The 20,454-nt window shown below is 37.5% G+C and overlaps 1 protein-coding gene across 11 annotated transcripts in view; it reads left to right on the top strand.

The window, feature by feature from the left end:
- The window catches only part of TAFA2 (TAFA chemokine like family member 2), a 193,361-nt gene that overhangs the window by 161,606 nt on the left and 11,301 nt on the right, over positions 1-20,454 (top strand). For 4 of the 11 annotated variants that reach the window (XM_080557499.1, XM_080557497.1, XM_080557496.1 and 1 more), the window contains exons 3-5: positions 4,427-4,579; positions 5,646-5,770; positions 20,184-20,385. In XM_080557499.1, the coding sequence (XP_080413625.1) occupies positions 4,427-4,579; positions 5,646-5,770; positions 20,184-20,270 (365 nt within the window). In that variant the 3' untranslated portion in view covers positions 20,271-20,385. The other 7 variants (XM_080557493.1, XM_080557501.1, XM_080557492.1 and 4 more) reach the window with 3 other exon arrangements.

Here is a 20,454-nt window from a genome sequence, read left to right as displayed (position 1 = left end):
TAAGCCGATATAGAACTGGTTTCTACAGAAGGAGGTGATCATGCATCAGTGGCTGCCTGCTCCAGCTGCTTCTCTTTGGCTGAAACTGCTTCTCACTAGTCTCTGCACTCAGGTGTAGGAGCTAAAGTGGTAGAGAACTAACCCTACAAAAGAGGGGTTATTTTTCTGTCCACCTAAATCCTTGGTTTAACATTATCATTGTTAAATGGCACTGTTCAGGCAAGCAAGGGATCAGTGTAGGAATAGAGGTAATGTATTTTTTATTTTTCAGTAGTGTTAGTCATTAGGTTGGCTTAGCTGTATTACCCAATTATGCCTGTCTTTGCAGAGAATATATAAATGAGACATTATTATTATTATTATTATTAATTTATTTGTACAGTGGCTACTACAATGATGGAGAGCCTGAATATAGATATGGTCTGTGGTTTTATTTATCTAGGCCATGGCAACATGTTCTTTTTTTTAATGGTCCATGTATATGTATATGCATTACCTATGCAACTTTAAGCAAAGAAAAGATTCAAATGGCCTAACAGAGAGTTGTCAGATTTGGTCATGAATGATCAAGTGACAAGGCTGAGAAATAGTGATCATAATGAAGAGTGGAATTCAGAAAACTTTACTTGATTTAATGCTAGATTTATCTATGCTGCTACAGTTATGATAAATATATCTTTTTTTTTTTTTTTTTTTTTGGTGTGAGTTACAAAATAATAATCTGGAAGAATAACTAATAACTTGTCTTCTGGTCTGGAACAAACTTCTCACGGAAGTAAAGGAGTCACAGCTATAATTTAGTGCCATATGTGCTGTGCAAATATGACTAAAAATTTCACTCATCTGAAGGGAAGGAATGTAAAGCTGTTGTGAAAGAACAAGAATAGGTAGAAATTATATATATTTAAAGTTATTTACTGTGTATGTTTAAACATACTCTTTAAGCACATTCAATGTTGTGTGCTGTTGCGTACAATGAGGAATAATAATTACTTAGCTTTATATTTTCTAGGATCATAATTGTGAGCACTGAAATTTTTGTAGCAATAGCACACTGATTAATGAGATAGCTATTCACAATTTCACTACATGAGAAAACGCTATAAAAGTGGCAGGCTAATTACAGGATATACTGTTAATGGGTAAGATATGATCATATCTATTTTCCAAGTTGCATGCTCATATTACAGTGTTACATCTTCTGTAACATAATGTATACATATATTATGTTATACATAATCATTGGAAAAACTTCACAGTCTGTACACATAGATATCTCTCAGTCTCTTTCTTCAGTCCTTCTTCACATTGATTTCAGGCAGGATTACTTGCATTAGCAGGGGATGCAGGGCTGAGGGTTTGCAGTGGTTCTGAATAATGAATTTCCGAAGGATTCCAGAAATGACAGTTCCATAAACATTTTCTGCAAAGCAAGCAGCACACTTTGAAGTCTGTGCTTGAAGAAGAAGAAACAAAACCAAACTGTGAATCTTCCAAAGTACTATCTCCTTTTTGTAGAATGGTTCAGTGCCTTAATGAGGTTAATTTGTATTAGGTTGTGGGAAATCCTTCATCTGCAGCATAGAGGCTTACATTTCACATGAATGTGACAGATACTGTACTTACTGCACAGGAACTTAATTATTTGATAGCATAAGGAGCTGAAATCCCTGCATTTCCTCTCAAGGAATATTCATAGCATACTCTAGATGATGAACAGAAACTAGAGGATGGCTAGCCTAGATTTTCAGTGATTGAAATATATGTATATGCTTTAGTAAGCTGTTTTGTTTTTATACCTAGAAAATTTCAAAGCAGTTTTATTAATGACAAGACACTATCAGTAGTATATGGTTATCTTTTATTCAATCCCATTTTCACATCTCTTCATCCTTTGAAGTGCTTTTCTGTACTGTACATGAATATAAGTGACCATTTCTTCTAATTATAGTCTTTTTCCAATAAGAGCCTTTAAATGCCTGATTTCCTGTTTAGTACAAAGTGAGTCTCCTTCAAAAGTTTTGTTTCAGGATGAACCTTTCTCTCAAAGCTTTTAAAAACAACTCTTTTAACTGGCTTCCATTCCAGATGGCTATTGGTGTACACAATACCAATACGCTTAGCAGGTATATTATGGCATTTCACAGAATCATGGAAAGATTTGAGTTTGAAGTGACCTTAAAGACCATACAGTTCCACCCCACCTGCTATGGGCAGGGACACCTCCCACCAGACCAGGTTGCCCAAAGCCCCATCCAGCCTGTCCTTGAATACTTCCAGGGATGGGGCATCCATAGCTTCTCTGGGCAACCTGTTCCAGTGCCTCACCACCCTCAGAGTAAAGAATTTTTTCCTAATATCTTATTTAAATTTACCCTCTTTTAGTTTAAAGACATTATTCCTTATCTTACCACTATGCTCCCTAATATGCTCCCATTTCTGAATTCTCCGTTTCCGGAGACATGGAAGAGCTGTGTAAAGCTATGTAGTGAGACACTGAGAGGACAAAATTTCAGGGTCACTGAGACACATCAGAATACAGAAAAGAACTGAAAACTAATATAGTCAAAAATTAAGTGGGAAGAAATTCACTACATTTTCTTTTTAGATTCAGTGTCCTTTTTTTTTTTTAATGTACCTTTCATAACACAAAAATCATTAATTTTTTGTTAGCATGTGTGTGTAGAAAATGTGCAATTGCCTATCAAAATAAAAATGAATGTGAATTTACAGAAGCAGTATGTGTTTGCTGTCATATATTATGCATATGAAAGATATCCTGGATTATTTTTTGTTATATTCACAAAAACAAAAACAAAAACCAACCCCTATAATAATTGTATTAAGAAAAATGAATTTATCTACTTGGATTTTCTTATTGGCAGAGCAATCTGTGAAATGGTTGGAAAATAATTAAAGTATATAAAAATATAAACTTTTATTCACTCAGCATCAAAGGTATCAAAATATCAGAGTTCATATCATCTTATAAAAATATGCAAAGTGCTTCCCTTGCAATTGGATTAAAATTCTAACTTTTTTCTCCTAGATTTCTGATTTATGTGTTATATTTCAATATCTCACAATATGATGGATCATGGGTTAATTGAATTTCACTGTGTTATATAGTTTCAGCTGTAATACGGCATGATATGAGAGAGTATAATCTAACCTGATGTAGCACAATGCAGTGAGTGACTACAAAGATCACAGGCTGTTCAGTGGACTTTGTTCTACTGAAAAATGCATAATTGCCTGAATGAAATGTTTAGTAGTTTATGTTTTGTTAATGAAGATCCAGAGTCTAATTGCTGCCTGTGGCTTTTGTCTCTAGACACATTCTCAGGGGCCATATCCTACATTAAGCATACTTTCTTTCCTCAGCTCTTTTGAGAGTTGATACTGTGCAATAACAGCTGAGCAGATCCAGTCATAGATGTTGGGCTCCTGAAAGTCAATTGGTAGGGCCTTTACCTTGTAAAAACTCTCAATTTTGCCATTAGGGTGTGAAAGGTAGATGTACTGTTCAGTACACAGGCTTTGCATAAAGCATCCAAAAAGTTAACCAGCAGATGAAATAGAGGGGCTGCCGAAATACATATTGTTTTGCATAATTCATATTCCTTCCTGTACAAAGTTGTAGGTCAATACCAGTTAAAATTTCAGATTCTTTCTCTATTCCTTCTGATGGAAATGAACTATCCCCAGAAATACCTTGTCTGTTTTTTATTTTCTTTACCAGTGACCACTGCAAGTTCTGTTAAAATTATTTTTCTGAATTCTGGATCCTTTCATAACTGACTGCTGAACCAGAAAGGTAGTTTTCTTACCAGTCTTACCAAACTGGTCCTCTCATAGGACTCCAGTAATATGACTCTAGTAATGGGTTAGAACACCACGTGGATACTGGATAATGAAGATTGTCCTGTTGCCCCCAGGGCTTTGAAAAGCTTTGATTCCTCATGTTTCCAAATTACCTTTGCAGTGCCAGGCAGAGACTTAAAATGTGATTCCCTAGTTTGTTTGTTTGTTTGTTTGTTTGTTTATGTATTGGGATGCGGCTATAGAAAATATACTAGTGTTTATGGAAGTCCAGAAATTAATATAGTGTCTAGGTTAGTTTTATAATGTCTTTTCTTCCCACTTCACTGGAACAGTCCTGTATGCAACCTTCTCCAATTGTTCTTTAGCCAGCATTTTCTGCCTGAGATAGTTATACTACATTTGGAAAAGAAATCATCTTCACATTGTAGTGTTAGTATCATTGTAATTCTAGTTTCGTGCTTGGCAGGTTGCATTACTGAGCCAAGTTTAATGCATTTCTGATTAAAACAAACAAACAAACAAACAAACAACAACAACAAAACAGAAAAACAGTATGAGCCTACCTTGCGATGTTATCAAATTGCTCATCTTATTTTCACAGCTCACCATGTTAAAACCGGGACCTGTGAAGTGGTGGCACTCCACAGATGTTGCAATAAGAACAAGATAGAAGAAAGATCACAGACAGTGAAGTGCTCCTGCTTCCCTGGGCAGGTAGCAGGTACCACCCGGGCAGCTCCTTCTTGTGTTGATGGTGCGACTATTTTTATTGCTTCCTGTGGTTGCATGTTCCTAGGGTGTTTTGTTAGCTTAGAGACATCCATAAAAAAACAGTTTATTATAGTTAGCTATTTAAAATAAGAGGAAGAAGTCTTCTGCATTTTGAAGGGCATGCCCAAGGTGAACGGGAGGAAGATGTGAAAACAAATTATTTGCTATTACTCTGTGGAAATGCTAAGTGAAATTATCAGATGCCAGTGAAGGAGACCTCTTGAGAAGCTAAATTTGACCTAACTAACAGAGTGCCCTCAGAGTTGTATGAAATTCACTTAATTAAAAGTGTTTACACAAAATCTACATGAACATATCATTTTCATACGCTGCAGTCTTACATTTTATTTATATATTTATCTTTATCATAAAGCAGTAAACAAACAAACAGAACAGAGTTCTGCTTTTTTTTTTTTTAAGTCTTTGTAGACCAATATATATATATATTTTTCTGTTCACAGTACAGTATTAATGTTTTACTTAACAAATCTGGCATTGTATTTTCTGTTTTAATTGGGAAAATACCAGCTCATTTTTTGCATCTATTTCTATGAAAGAGGAGCAGGATGGATTCACCTTTTACATGATCTCTTTACTGTTGATATGTTGTTGGCTGTCAGAGAAGCAGTAAATATGTCATCTTTGGGGAATAAATTTAATCAGCCTGTGCTAAACTATAGAGTAGATCAGGCAAAATGTACTAACTCAAAAGAAGAGAGCTGGCTTAAAACTTTGAAATCTGTCTGAGCAAGAAAAAATGAGAGTTGGAAAGGAATGCTACGAAATTACTTTCTGAATTGCAGTAAATTAGAAAACAACAACAGCAAAAAACACCACCACAGTACAGAAATTTACTTTGAAGCATATAACACCTTGTGCAAATTGCAGCTTCATTTCTTATGGAGATTCTGAGCTGGCTGCAAATCACAGAATAGCTGTCACTTAATATATTTCAAATATTTTCCTGGAAAATAAATGTTGCAATATAATGACTTATTAATATGTCAATTTTGAGAACTTGCAGATGTGGTTATTTTCTTCTGTTGTAGCTTCAATAGTGGAGCAGAAATGGTGGTGCCACATGCAACCATGTCTTGAAGGGGAGGAATGTAAGGTTCTTCCAGATCGTAAGGGATGGAGCTGTTCCTCTGGGAATAAAGTGAAAACAACTAGGGTAGGTATGATACCAAATTTACATGCTGCCAACAGGTAAAAAAAAAAAAAAATTTGTGCACAGGAAATTGGGTCCACATGGAAGACAGCAGTTGAGAAGAATAGAAAAGTGTGAGAAGAAACTTACTGGGACTGGACTTCCTGGTCCCGCGCACTTGTCTCAACATACTTAGCAATTGCTTGATTACGGTAAGCAGTATGCCAGACCTTCTCAGGTGAGCAGTGGAGATGATAGAGTTGAGCTCTTTTTCAGCTTCTGGTAAAGATCACATCCATTATAATCTGATATATATTTCTCTCTGAAACCAGTTGCACGAAATCTATGGACCCTGCTAAGTTCTTTATTTACAGGATAGCAAACAAGAACATTTTATCAGTAACATGGAATTACCATGTTTCAACGTTGAAACGGCTGAGTATGGTAAGCATTAGATGTGTAATATAATACGATCTGGTTCTCTCTGTCTTGCATGACTGATTTACTACAGAATTTTGTCAGAGTTTCAGTAAATCTTTTTTCTCCATTTGACACTTTTTGTATCATTGGTTCAAAATTAGATTAACAGAAGAATATCTAACATTCATCAAATACAAAGCCATAAAACAAAGTAAACCTGCTGTCACCTAAGCTTTTTAGTACCTAACAGAAACACAATATTAACAGATTCTTCAGATAAGCAGTAAGCGTTCAAACTTCCTAAAACTCCAGAATTGTATCTCTACATGGTCAATAGTTCTCCATTCACATAAAACAGGAAAGATGTACTCTGAAGACACATATGCATGTGTGTAAGCATAAACATGTTCACCCGTCCACTCCTCCACGTGTACTTGATGATTGTTTTGCTTATAGTCAGGCTATAACTTGCTAGTGTGGTGTATTCTTTATGTAGGTGTGCTTGAGTGTCTATGTCATTTGAATGAAATCTGCCTTATGTGGACACTAAATTTCTGGTACACCTCGGTTGTAGTGATGTAGCGTGTACTGGCTGAATTATATTCCTTTTGTTCAACATAGAGATCTGCATGTCTCAGTTTCTGTATGCATAAGTCTTTTGTCTTTTTGACATTCTTCAAAGGAAGGATACTTCCTAGATGTTTGATATACAATTCCACTCCTGTATCCTCTTTCAAACATATTTCTTCTGAAGCTAGCCTTGCTTGAATTCTGCCCATACATAACCTAGTACATGCCAACACAAACCTGAATTTATGCATGTAAAATGTGTGCACATGTGTAATACAGCTGAAAAAACTTTATAACCATCGATAATGACAATAGAAATAGGAAAAAGTGTGCGTATGTGTGTGTGGCGTGCATGTGTGTGTGTTTTGAAATTTGTTGCAGTTACTACTACATTATATATGGCACTATTAGTGTTAAAGAATGCATTACATTTCATATTTAATACGACTGTTTAACAAGCAGTAAATAAAAGTGTGGGTCTGGATTACCCTCCTGTAGGAAAAAAAAAAAAGTCACAAAAAGGGGAGACATCAATAAGAATCTCCTTGAGGATACTTCTTCCTCCCATTTTGTCAAAAGACTTTTTTTTTTTCTTTTCTGTATTGGTAAAGGCTATGAAGTTCCACTTACCAAGTTGCCAAGTTGCCACTTGGTCGGTGGCAATCCTTAGGACTCGTTTTAAGGCTTTTCAGAAGTGATGCTATGAAAAAAAAAGGTCATCAGGCACACTAATTCAATACAATGGCCACCATAACCTGCTTGCCGAGCTATCACCAGTAAAAGTAAAATACTAACCCCCTTAAATCCCCAGCCATTTATTTTGCCTTCTAGTTTGTCCAGGTACTATGCGTTTCTCCCTTCTCCCTTCATTTCCTGTGCTTTTGCAATACTGTTTTGAAACATTCCCAAATTTGAATTAATATTTCTGGCTGAGAGTTGGTCTCAGTCATTGAAACCAGGTGGTAGGGAAATGAAGGTTTCTGTCTTTCTGGGTAAAAAATCTCAGGAGAGTGAGATTTTAAGAGATGTCATTCTGATGCCCAGTAAAATATACATTGCCATTAGGAATGACAATGATTGTGTTGAGAGTAGCTTGCTTTCAAAAGCAAGTACTTTTCCCTAATATGTAGTGACTACAATTATTTTTGTAGCTCCTTTTTCTGCTCTCCCAAGTCTATAAATAAAAGGAAAAATTCTAAAGTGCTTGGTGGTTTCAAACCCCCTTTTTTTTTTGAGAAAAATATAAAAGAACTGTACAGAGAGTCAGTATTAAGAAGTCATGAATAATAACCTTCTGATTGTCAAATGAAATAACCCATATGTGATTGTCATGTATAATGTAAAAGCATAAAGAAACAAAGGGAACTGAACAGCCTGGGTGAGTTAAGTGTACTCCAGAGGAGCCTTGTGAAAGCCTTCCAGAAATGTCTAAGTAGGTCTATATTCACCTCCAAACATTTTATGTAAGTTTGCCTCCTTCGTGTGCAGAAAAGGTAACCCAATTAACTGATGAAGTATTACCTTCTCAGTTACAGGACACCAGATTCAAAAGCAGCACCTACATTTTCACATCTCAACCTGTTAATAGTTAAGCATTATGTTAGAGATAAAAGCAGTAATAGAAAAGAAGGTATTTATCTTGTCCACATCTGTTAGCATATTTAGTCACAGCACTGTAAAGATTGATGACACCAACTTCTTGATATTTATCAGTCGCTAAGCAAAAAGGCCAAATGAATGATAGGAGAAAAATAATTGTTTTTTAAAAATGTGGTTTACTTGAGGTTTTACATCTTGTTCAGATATGGGGACCTAATAAAGTTATATATTAATAATAAATTGTAAATAGAATGAACTTTATGGTACTCAGAATTCACATAAGAAAAGTCAGGTGGCAATTCTTTACCTTAGAAATGCAAAATCATATAGTATGGAAAAATTAAAGTTTGTTTCCTAATTTGTCTACATATTAATGGGAGATTCAGATGTTAGGGGTTAACCATGGAAAAATAATGAAAATGAAGAGGGGAAAGCGTGCATGAGCAAACTGAATACTAAGTAAGCTTATGCAATTTTAGAATTGACAATTTTGGGCCTGGGTAATATGCAAGTGGGGAAGGATATAAAAGGGAGCGACAATTTAACTAAAACACTATTTAAAAAAAATATTTTTTTTTTCATATAGAAAAATGCATGTTCCTGAGCATTTTACCAAAAAAAAAAAAAAAAAAAAAAAAGAGGATGTTCATGAATACATTAGTAGAATTACGAAATATGAACTGTTATTAAACAAAGGAGCCCTTTACAAAGACTGGAAAGCAGTCATATAACATACCTGAAGAGAAAAAATCCTGTTTCTTATTTCTGTCTAGTACGTGGTGTACCTCTTCCACATCTGAGGTCTCTGGTAGGGACTTTTTAAAGGGAAATCCAAATGCCAGGCTCTACTTTTATTTTTAAGAACAGTATGTTTTTTACTATCTTTATAATGAAGGCTTACCTCAAATAAGAGCACCAGAAGATACATGTGCCTTGTGTAAACATGCAAGCTGCAATGCTTCCTGGCGTTCTGGTTCTTCAGTCATCCACCTTGGGAGTAGATTGGAGCATGTCATAGCTCCTGGACAGCCTACAAATCCAGGTGTCTTTTCTGCAGAAACTGGGATGCAGGAAAACGTGAAATGGTGCACCATAATGTCTTTTAAGTGTCTTACATTCAAATCCAGGAGCTTTAACTGAGGAAGTGGGAAAATTCTCTCCCATTCATGCCTGGGAGTCAGGAAATGTCCCTGGACTTCAGTTCAGGGACAGTCTGAGAGTCTGTTTCAGAGAAGGTGGGCTGGTATTTTATGAAGATGTAGGGAAATGTGTTTTGATGTTTTTCGTGTGAAATACTACCTTGTCCTTAAACTTTTAACTTGATTTGGTAGAACTGCAAGGGGAATAGGGTACAATTTAATGCTAAGTTCTGGTTAAATTACTCAAAGTGGAATTCACCTGGCTTTGCTTAAATTGTAGGTTAATTTGCTTAAATTTCTTATTAGTATTGGAGAGAACTGTCCCCTTCCAGAGGTCAATTTGTTTTGTCCTATGATAGGTCAGATGAATTATCTTTTGGATATGCTTATGTCTCCCTATAACTCCGAAGGAAAGCTGTGATGATTAGCCTAGGGTCTAACATTTAGATGCTTATCATTGAAAAGAAAGATGCTGTCTAGGACACTTTCTTTGATGTAGTCTTCAGTAGGAAGCTGATCAAAAACCTCCTTAATTGTCTGTTTGGGAATTTTTGGGCTTTGACCACTATCAGATGCAATATAATGTAAAAGAAGCTTCAAAACTCTTCATGCTCTGAAGACATACAGCCATATGCTAAAAAAGTGAATCATACTCTGATGAGCAACATCACCAGTATCTATTATTCAGCAGAAATTGGTAACCAGTACATATCCTTTTGGGACAGTCTAGTTGGAGTATAAATGAACCAAAATGATCAGATGTATTGCATTACAGGTGTTGATTATTAACCTCTGAAAATCTCTAGAAGGTGAAAGTGAACAAAGTAGTGCTTTTCTACGAACAAGTACTAGCAGTATTTTCACACAGATTGCATAAGGCCATCTTTTGGAAATGTACATGTAACTTCTGGAATAGCTGAGTACCCACACTTTTTTGAGAGGCAGAAGGAACTGCAATTGTCACTCAGAAAACTAGGTATTTTTAATGTGTGGGGAAAAGCACAGTCCAGAACAGAAAGAAATCAATAGCTAATATATTACTATGTAACTATATGCCAAACCAATATTAGAAATAGAGTACTGTAAAAAAATAAAAAAAAAATAAATATTCCAGGGACAGAGAGAAATAAAAGAGAAATATTACAAGGCCAAAAATAAATCCATATTGAGTCTATTTATCTGCATTCCAAATCCAAATCTGCTTTCCAAATCAATACCAGAGATAGATGACTAGTGAGAAAAGAACAGAAATATTGCCAGGATGTAGAGAAATCCATACTGAGAGTGTTTATCTACATTCCAAACAATATTGGAGAGAGCCCGGAGTCAGATATTTGTAATATTCCATTTAATCTAATTTTGCATTATGGCATCTAGAGTTTAAAGCAAACTAAAAATTGAATAATGTTCTTGGAAGAGGACAAAGTATACCATGCAAACATACCAACTGGCTGCATGTGAAGCCAAATGGTGTTCAGCATGTGTATTCCACTACTCTGAATCAATGCAGTTCTCCTGCTACCTATAAATTCAGCTTACATTTTTACCCCGTCTTCTCTTTCTCACTTGCAGATGCTGGACTGTTTCTAAATTGATTACAGCTGCTGATAGGAGAGGCAGTAATTGTGTTTTTGTTTCAATTTATAAAATATGTTGTTCATAACTCTTTCAGAACAAAGAATGAAAGAGCTTCCTTCAGATACCTTTATGTAGTAATGCTTTGTAGGGGGCTAAAGGAGGAGGGCTGAAGGCCTGAGGCTGATTCCTGAGATTCCCAGTATCAGAAGGCAGCATTAATGGTGACTCATAACCAACACATGAATAAGACAACGCAATAATAGAGAGATAAAATATGTCCTGGGATACATGAAGAAAAGGACATTTTTTTTTTTTTCTTGAAACTGAGCTTGATATCTATGTTAGTAATGCAGCTGTTTGTTGATCTTTGCTCCTCCCTATCAGCAAACTATTGTGGAACTTGAGGCTGGGAATGATAAGGTTGAGTCCCTATGGGTTAGGGTCAGCGGGAAGGCCAACAAGGCAAGCATCCTGGTGGGGGTCTGTTATAGACCGCCGAACCAGGATGAGGAGACGGATGAGGAGTTCTACAGGCAGCTGGCAGAAGTTGCAAAATCATCAGCGCTCGATCTCGTGGGGGACTTCAACTTCCCAGACATATCCTGGAAGCACAACACAGCCCAGAGAAAGCAGTCTAGGAGGTTTCTGGAGAGCGTGGAAGATAGCTTCCTGACGCAGCTGGTTAGAGAGCCTACTAGGGGAGGTGTCCCGCTAGACCTTCTGTTCACAAACAATGATGGACTGGTGGGAGATGTGGTGGTCGGGAGCTGTCTTGGGCAGAGTGACCACGAAATGGTAGAGTTCTCTATTCTTGGAGAAGTCAGGAAGGGGACCAGTAAAACCGCTATATTGGACTTCCGGAGGGCTGACTTTGAGCTGTTCAGGACACTGGCTGGCAGAGTTCCTTAGGAGGTGGTTCTGAAGGGCAGAGGAGTCCAGAAAGGCTGGGCACTCTTCAAGAAGGAAATCTTAATAGCTCAGGAGTGGTCTGTCCCCATGTGCCCAAAGACGAGCCGGTGCGGAAGAAGACCGGCCTGGCTGAACAGAGAGTTGTGGCTCGAGCTTAGGAGAAAAAGGAGGGTTTATAACCTTTGGAACAGAGGGCAGGCCACTCAGGAAGACTATAAGGACGTTGCGAGGCTGTGCAGGTACAAAATTAGAAAGGCCAAAGCTCATCTGGAGCTCAATCTGGCTACTGCCGTTAAAGATAACAAAAAATGTTTTTACAAATACATCAACACAAAAAGGAGGACTAGGGAGAATCTCCATCCTTTACTGGATGCGGGGGGAAACTTAGTTACAAAAGATGAGGAAAAGGCTGAGGTGCTTAATGTCTTCTTTGCCTCAGTCTTAAGCGGCAAGACCGGTTGTTCTCTGGATACCCAGTACCCTGAGCTGGTGGAAGGGGATGGGGAGCAGGATGTGGCCCTCACTATCCACGAGGAAATGGTTGGCGACCTGCTACACCACTTAACATGTACGCAAGTCAAAGGGGCCGGATGGGATCCACCCGAGGGTACTGAGAGAACCGGGGGAGGAGCTGGCCAAGCAACTTTCCATCATGTATTGGAAGTCCTGGCTATCAGGGGAGGTCCCAGTCAACTGGCGGCTAGCAAACATGACACCCATCTACAAGAATGGCCAGAGGGTAGACCCGGGGAACTATAGGCCTGTTAGTTTGACCTCAGTGCCAGGGAAGCTCATGGAGCAGATTATCTTGAGTGTCATCACACGGCACTTGCAGAGCAACCAGGTGATCAGGCCCAGTCAGCATGGGTTTAGGAAAGGCAGGTCCTGCTTAACGAACCTGATCTCCTTCTATGACCAAGTGACGCGCTTAGTGGATGAGGGAAAGGCTGTGGATGTGGTCTACCTTGACTTCAGTAAGGCTTTTGACACCATTTCCCACAACATTCTCCTCAAGAAACTGGCTGCTCGTGGCTTGGACTGGCGTATTCTTCGTTGGGTTAAAAACTGGCTGGATAGCCTGGCCCAAAGAGTTGTGGTGAATGGAGCCAAATCCAGTTGGAGGCTGGTTACTAGTGGAGTCCCCCAGGGCTCAGTACTGGGGCCAGTCCTCTTTAATATCTTTATTGATGATCTGGATGAGGGGATCGAGTGCACCCTCCGTAAGTTTGCAGATGACACCAAGTTAGGTGCATGTGTCGATCTGCTCAAGGGTAGGAAGGCTCTGCAGGAGGATCTGGATAGGCTGGACCGATGGGCTGAGGTCAACTGCATGAAGTTCAACAAGGCCAAGTGCCCGGTCCTGCATCTGGGGCGTAACAACCCGAAGCAGCGCTACAGGCTGGGAGATGAGTGGTTGGAAAGCTGCCTGGCCGAGAAGGACCTGGGAGTACTGGTTGATAGTCGGCTGAATATGAGCCAGCAGTGTGCTCAGGTGGCCAAGAAGGCCAACAGCATCCTGGCTTATATAAGAAGCAGTGCGGCCAGCAGGTCTAGGGAGGTGATTGTCCCCCTGTACTTGACTCTGGTGAGGCCGCACCTTGACTACTGTGTTCAGTTTTGGGCCCCTCGCTACAAGAAGGACATGGAGGTGCTTGAGAGAGTCCAGAGAAGGGCAACGAAGCTGGTGAGGGGTCTGGAGAACAAGTCTTATGAGGAGCGGCTGAGGGAGCTGGGATTGTTCAGCCTAGAGAAGAGGAGGCTCAGGGGTGACCTCATTGCTCTCTATAGGTACCTTAAAGGAGGCTGTAGCGAGGTAGGGGTAGGTCTATTCTCCCACGTGCCTGGTGACAGGACGAGGGGGAATGGGCTAAAGTTGCGCCAGGGGAGGTTTAGGTTGGATGTTAGGAAGAACTTCTTTACTGAAAGGGTTGTTAGGCATTGGAATGGTTGAGTAACCATCCCTGGAGGTCTTTAAGAGATGTTTAGATGTGGAACTTAGTGATATGGTTCAGTGGAGGACTTGTTAGTGTTAGGTCAGAGGTTGGACTAGGTGATCTTGGAGGTCTCTTCCAACCTAGACAATTCTGTGATTCTGTGAAAAGATGCATTGTGTCTTTAAGAGGCAGCAGACAAAAAAAAAAAAAAAAAAGGTATTACTGTTTTCTTCTGTCAAAGTTGAATAGAAATATTGCTATTGTGATAACTTCTTCCCTTATATCTTTATTCCTCTTCCTTCCTCCAAGCTTTTCAAAAACAGCACTGGTGATGATGTAACTAAAAAAAATCAGAAATTATAAGCATAGTGTATAGGGTATTTTAGGATGTTTCTCATAGGCTGGATGTATGGTAGTTATGGTCAGTCTGCGCTAATAAGGCAGTGCATTTCATGTGTGACATTTGTTTCAGTGTAAAACTACTGTTAACCTCCATCACATGGAACACTTTGCCTTTTGCTTTGACCACTGTGAAACTTGAAGTACTTACAAGATAAATCGATGTGGCTGTAATAAATAATTACAGGAAGTGTTTCTTCTAATGTGTTTAAGGAACTGTATTAATAAGTTTAGAGACTACCTTGCTTTAAAACTGCTATGTCCCCCTGCCTTACTTCAGAGTCTCTATCTATAGACTCCTCACCTTCTACCTTAAGTTTGGGTGAAGATCTATAGCAATAACTCACAAATAGTGACTAGCTATACTTTGTGGTTCATAAAAAGCATGCAATTACAATACACGTAAGTGCACAGACTGTAGCAAAATATTAGCCTTGGAAAGGAGCGATTGCACTTGTGACAGCCTCTTTGTTGCTATGGTATCTCTTTCCATGCCTTTGGCTAATATGTCACTAGCAGAAATTTGCAGCTGTCTCAGCATGTTTCTCATTGCTAACTCAGAGACCCATTGTATCTAATCTGTCATTAAAATAGTCATAAATGCTATGTATACATTTTCTTTAAAAATGCACACAAGTCTCAGGGAGCAAATGAACTGGGAATGGAAAATGGATAACATTTTCTGAGGTCAAGCTAGCTTTTTATATTTGTCAGTGATGATTGTTTTGATCTACCATCATGATTCTTTCTTACTGAAGAACTGTATTTTTTGTAGGATGTTGAAACACTAATATTTTGGACACTTGGACATTTTGATGGAAATAGCATCCCTGGACAACACATGTTGTAGTTTCCCAAGTATATCTTTTAAGAAAGTTTGAATGAATTACCAGTTTTCAGGGCTACGCAATTCACTGAATCCCTTAAAAATAGCTACTGTATGCCAAATTTACTTTAACATGAAGTTGGCAGACCTAGTTCTACCCTATGAAAAGGTTCCTGTTTCAAGTCTGTTTCAAGTCTGGTTCTGTTTCAAGTCTGTGTCAAGTCTGAATAGGTTCCTGTTTCAATGCACTTAACATGAGTTTTGGCCCACAGAAATCTAGACAAGCCATATTCCTTCCCCCCCCCCCCCCCCCGCCTCTCCCCCACTGGAAATGCATACTAAAAACCAAACAGAACCACAAAAAAAGCAAAACAAACAAATATAAAGCAAGTTATAATGAAAAGGGTTAGAGGAGGGATTAAAAGGGGATTAAGGTAGTGACAGAGGCCACTTTTAGTGAAAGAACATGCATAGAGAGTTTGCCACAAGACCAGATAATAGAGATAGTACAACATGCTGTGCAAATGCTTTGAGGTGGAAGTAATAGTTCAGTACTGAATTTTCTCAAAAGCATGTGACCCAAAATACATGAAATCTAAATCATTTACAAAATTAATTACAAAACTTAGTGAAATGCAGAAGTTAGCAATCCATTGCTGTCTGATGTCACATGCTGGACCTAGTTTCCAGTTTTGCCTTAATTATCTTTCATTTCATACTTACCACTTCTGCAATATAAATATGAATGGACTTCTTGACTTGATTACCAGGTGGAAAAAAGGATCTGTCCCAAATCCACTGAAATATGACAAAAAAACATAAAATAAAATAAAAACAAATCCAATGCATTCCAGAAAGTTATGAAATAGGCTCATAAAAATTGGAATGTTGAAAATTTTAAGTGCTTTTTATTTAAAGTGTGAAATGTTATAAGCAAAATCATAGACTGCAAAAGGCAATGAAGCTTGTTGGACACATCAAGGTATGCAAACATTCAACCAGGAAATTTTCTATCTCAAATTTTGTTTGGTTTGAGTCCTAAAGATACTGATATTAAGGGCTGAAAGTGAGGAACATCAAAAGAGAGACTGGGTTAAGGGCAACATTTGTAAGTATAGCTCTTTTGAGCAGAAGGATCTTGTTAGTGCATTACTTCATTACTTGAAAGAAAATAGTTTTGAAAAGCAGAATGGTATTTATTTTTTTTTGAAGTAGCAGAACTTAATTGCCTAGATTTGCAATTTGCTTTTTTTTTTTTTTGAATTATTTTTATTTCTATCCCCAGCTGCAACTCCTTGTGAGTACCCCTGGATCTTGTCTCTGGGTTACACAGGGCTTTTTCTTTCCTTTTTTTTTTTTTTTTTTTTTTTTTGAGCAGGTACACTGTACAAATCATGAAAAATGAAATCTTTTGCAATCCTTTCATCATACTCATAGTATTAGTAATATATGTATATATGTTATGGTATATACATTTTTATGAGGAGATAGTTTTCCCTAAGGTAAGACTGCAGCTAGCATCCATTGTAAAGAAGTATTTTAACTTCTCCAGAACCTGAAAATTAATGGAATTAATGTGAAATCAAATGAAAATATTTTGCCACTGCCAAAGAAAAAACACAAATGGATTCAGTTGCACGTCATTAATTAAATAATTGCTGATTTTTGCAAACATTACTTTCTTCCATGTGGGAATCCTCCAATCCATCAGTCCAGCTGAGAGGTTTTCTGCCTTTGTCCCAAAAGATTCTACTTGTGATTTTTTTTTATTTTTTCTTCTTCTTCTTCTTCTTTTTTTTTTTTTTTTTTTTCTCCCCAGTTTTTCCTTTGCTGGCATATTTGAGCAAACTAACCTCACGTCTGAAGAATAATTTTCTGCCTCTGTGATGGAAAGTAAGAATGAGTTCTGAAAGCTGTATGTAAATTACTGGTTTTCTCCACTACTCTACAAAGTAGAAAAGGTCTGACACCAAAATCAAAGATGTTTCCACTCTCATTTGCAGTTTCCTTGCCCTTTCAGAGCTGTGCAGAGGATATTCTTTGAATATCTAGCAGTTCTTTTAGACTTTCATGGGAAATCTTTGTCATTGTCTAGTACCTTGTAAGTTGCCATATAGGAAGATGATTTTCAAATGTCAGTATGATACGAGTCATGCTGTGATGCTCTAAAACTAGTGCCCTTCCTTGTCTCATCCTCCTTTTTGGTTTGTGAGGGCTTTGGATCATTTCTGCAAGTCAGAAACATTGCATTTCAGCTCAGAGGGATGAGAGTATTCTGAAACTTGGCATTACATACTAAAATAGCTGCAGGCAGAAGTCTTGCCTCTATATGGCAGAGGCTTCACGAACTATATATACATCACTGGTCATCTGTAGAAATGATGTGAGGGGTGGAAAGGTGGCCCCCAACTGTCCAAAAGGTATTACTTTCAATTCTCCCAAATCTCATAATTTTCTTGAGGTATTTCTTTACTCATTTGGACTATTTATAGAAAACCTCATATGTTCTACCCTGTTTCAGATCTGCTTTTCTTCCTTCTAATAGTCAGAAGGAAATAGAGAGTAATGAATACCGATTAGAGAAAGTGTCATACAAAGCATTATACACAGTCATCTTGTGGAGTAGTGAAAAGCTCTCAAACCATTTGGAATCAGATTATTATTATTACAGTAATGAAGATAGTCCTGTCCTATCAAAGAAGAATTCAAATTTAAGCAAAAAATGTATTTAAGGCATGAATAAGTGAAAGACTGATCTCTAGGACTAAATTAAAAAAAATAATAAAAAAAAAAGAAGAGGAACAACATCAAATTTATTTTCATAAGAATTTCAAAATTGTTCATGTTTTCATAGCTTATCATTTACTCCTTCTTCCACCTTAATGAAGATCATATTCATCTGAGGAAAGACACTAATGCTGTACATAGAGAAAAGACTCCAAAGGACTTTATATGTTCTAAAAGTAGATGTTGAGTCTTCTTATACTGCTTTCTTATACATTATTAGCATGTACAGATGATTTAGTCTCAGAAGCTACAGTCCTAATGACTATCATCGAACTCCTTCCATATCTGCAGTGAGAAATGTCACAGAGCTCTGAAGTGGAGATTTGGGGTAAAGCTATGAAATATCCAGTTCACCATGACTTCTTTGTATCATGTGACCATATGACCTGTAGCATTATGTTGGCAAGACCTCTAGAACCAGAAGTGAATATGTGTCTCCCAGTTTATGAAGATGGATATGATATCAAGTGAACAATGAATTGTGTCTAAACAACCTGTATCTATACACTCAGTACAAATAGAAGATTCAAGAATTTTAATGGAGCTTCATATTTTAAGAGGTCCAAAACATCTGCGCCTCTTCAGGTTTAAGAATACCAGGAAATATTTTACTCATGCTAGAAAGAAGAACAATAGCTTTTTCCTGCATCTTGAATTCAAGCTTTGTGGCTCAGCAACACACCCCTGCTAGAAGACCAAAGGATTTACCTCTGCTTGTTCTTTTACCAACCTTGGCAAATGCACTGAAAAATCACAGAACTTGTTCTAGAATTTTGAGATCCCTCTCTCCTGCCTTGTTTTTAGAGTGATATTGGAAAAGAAAAGCATAGCATATTTATCATCTTCAAGGCATCTTTCTAATTCCAGTTGCCAATAATTATTGTTCAACATTATGTACAAAAAAGGAACAAGAAACTTTTTCTGGAATGCAACTTGTCATCTTTGAAGCTGATGACTTGCAAAGCCAATTTATTCTGGACAGTCATTCAAGAGATTACTATTCAAGAGTCCTTTGTATTTCTCTTGACCTTAAATCACAGCATTGCTACTTACATTCCAGAAGTTTTTGAGCCTTTAAGTCTTTCCTTCTTTACTTGAGATTTTAGAATGCTGGTAACTAATTGTGATTAGTTACTCTGATTCATTCATACTTATCTTGTCTTGGGTTGTGTACTAGTCAGGAGATAATGAGAAGACATGCGTATAAGACCTGTCCAGGTTCTTTAAGAAACACAAATTAAATGGAATACCAAAGCAGGTTCTTAGTTAAATTTATAGAGTTTGTCTTTTCCTTAGACGGAATATTTCTTTTCTGTGTACTATGAAGTCCAAAAAATAGTATTAAGGTGATCCCCAGTACACACAAGTTATAGAAAGTTGTAACTTTCACTTGGAAATTTCCATAATACTCAAGAAAATATTTCTGCTCAGTTCATGCATGAGTGATGACAGTAACTTGCATCAGTTTATCTTGAGTTTGGAAAAATGCCAGGGAAGACCATCAAAGGCATCATTTTCTGAAATTAATATCAACATGATAAGCTATCTGCTTCTAAGAATGTCACAGAAACTTGTGACTTGTACATGTCAGAATCGCAGAAGAATGACAGTGAAATTTGTTGTCTACACACTACTTCAAGCATGGATGGTACATTCGCTCTGTTTTGTGCTTTATGTATTTATTTATCTTATTTAAATCAACAATAGTGGTTTCTCTTTTTCATTCTTTTTCTCTAATGACCAAGATGACAACGATAATTAGTTGGGAATGAGCAACCATAACTCTGACTACTTCTTAGTGAACCAGACTTTACATATTTTTCCCTAGGCAGTGAGAGATCATACTAATTGTTCATCTATGACAGCTTTTAGGTGAAAAGCCTTTCAATCTTCACTTTTCCTGCTTCTATTAAGACTTCTATTAAGGGTGATAGGGATTTTTCTGTTATCCTTTAAATCTGCCACCTTTCTTCTGTTTCTTACCTGTATTAGAATGATAGTGTGATGGGTACTCATACTGGAGAAAGGTAAAATTAGATTCCCTTAAAATAATTTTATATTCTCTAGATGGGTACCCACTACTCTGTCAGCACCCACTACTTCGCCTAAAATTTCTCTGAACATGGGAAAGTCTCTTCATTTGGAGACTCTAAATGGATAGAAAAAGAGAGGAAAATGATCAAAGTGTTTCAAGTTGATGACTGATTCATTGTTTTTAAACATTTTTTTTTTTCCTGCCTGGATATTGCTCTGCTGTTTTCTAACTTGTTTTTTAGTTGTCTTATATTCCCTCAGCTGTGGCAGTATTCGTGGAGCCAAATGTGAGTGCACTACCTCAAAATGCCAGCAGTGGAAGCTGGTAATCAAGTGGGGAAAAATCACCAAAGGAATCTCTGACGCTTGGGACAAAGGCAGAAAACACATCAGTACTGCACTAGCAGAGCAGCAGGTATCCTCATAGAGAAGATAAAATTACAGGTAAGGAAATAATTTATGTTTCTGTTTTGATCTCATCCAAATGGCTTATTGTCCATTCAAAATCCCTGG

Source organism: Anser brachyrhynchus, assembly GCF_964034855.1.
Source record: "Anser brachyrhynchus genome assembly, chromosome: 1".
In the NCBI taxonomy this organism is placed as follows: domain Eukaryota; kingdom Metazoa; phylum Chordata; class Aves; order Anseriformes; family Anatidae; genus Anser; species Anser brachyrhynchus.
This window is presented reverse-complemented; position numbering and strand designations above follow the sequence as displayed.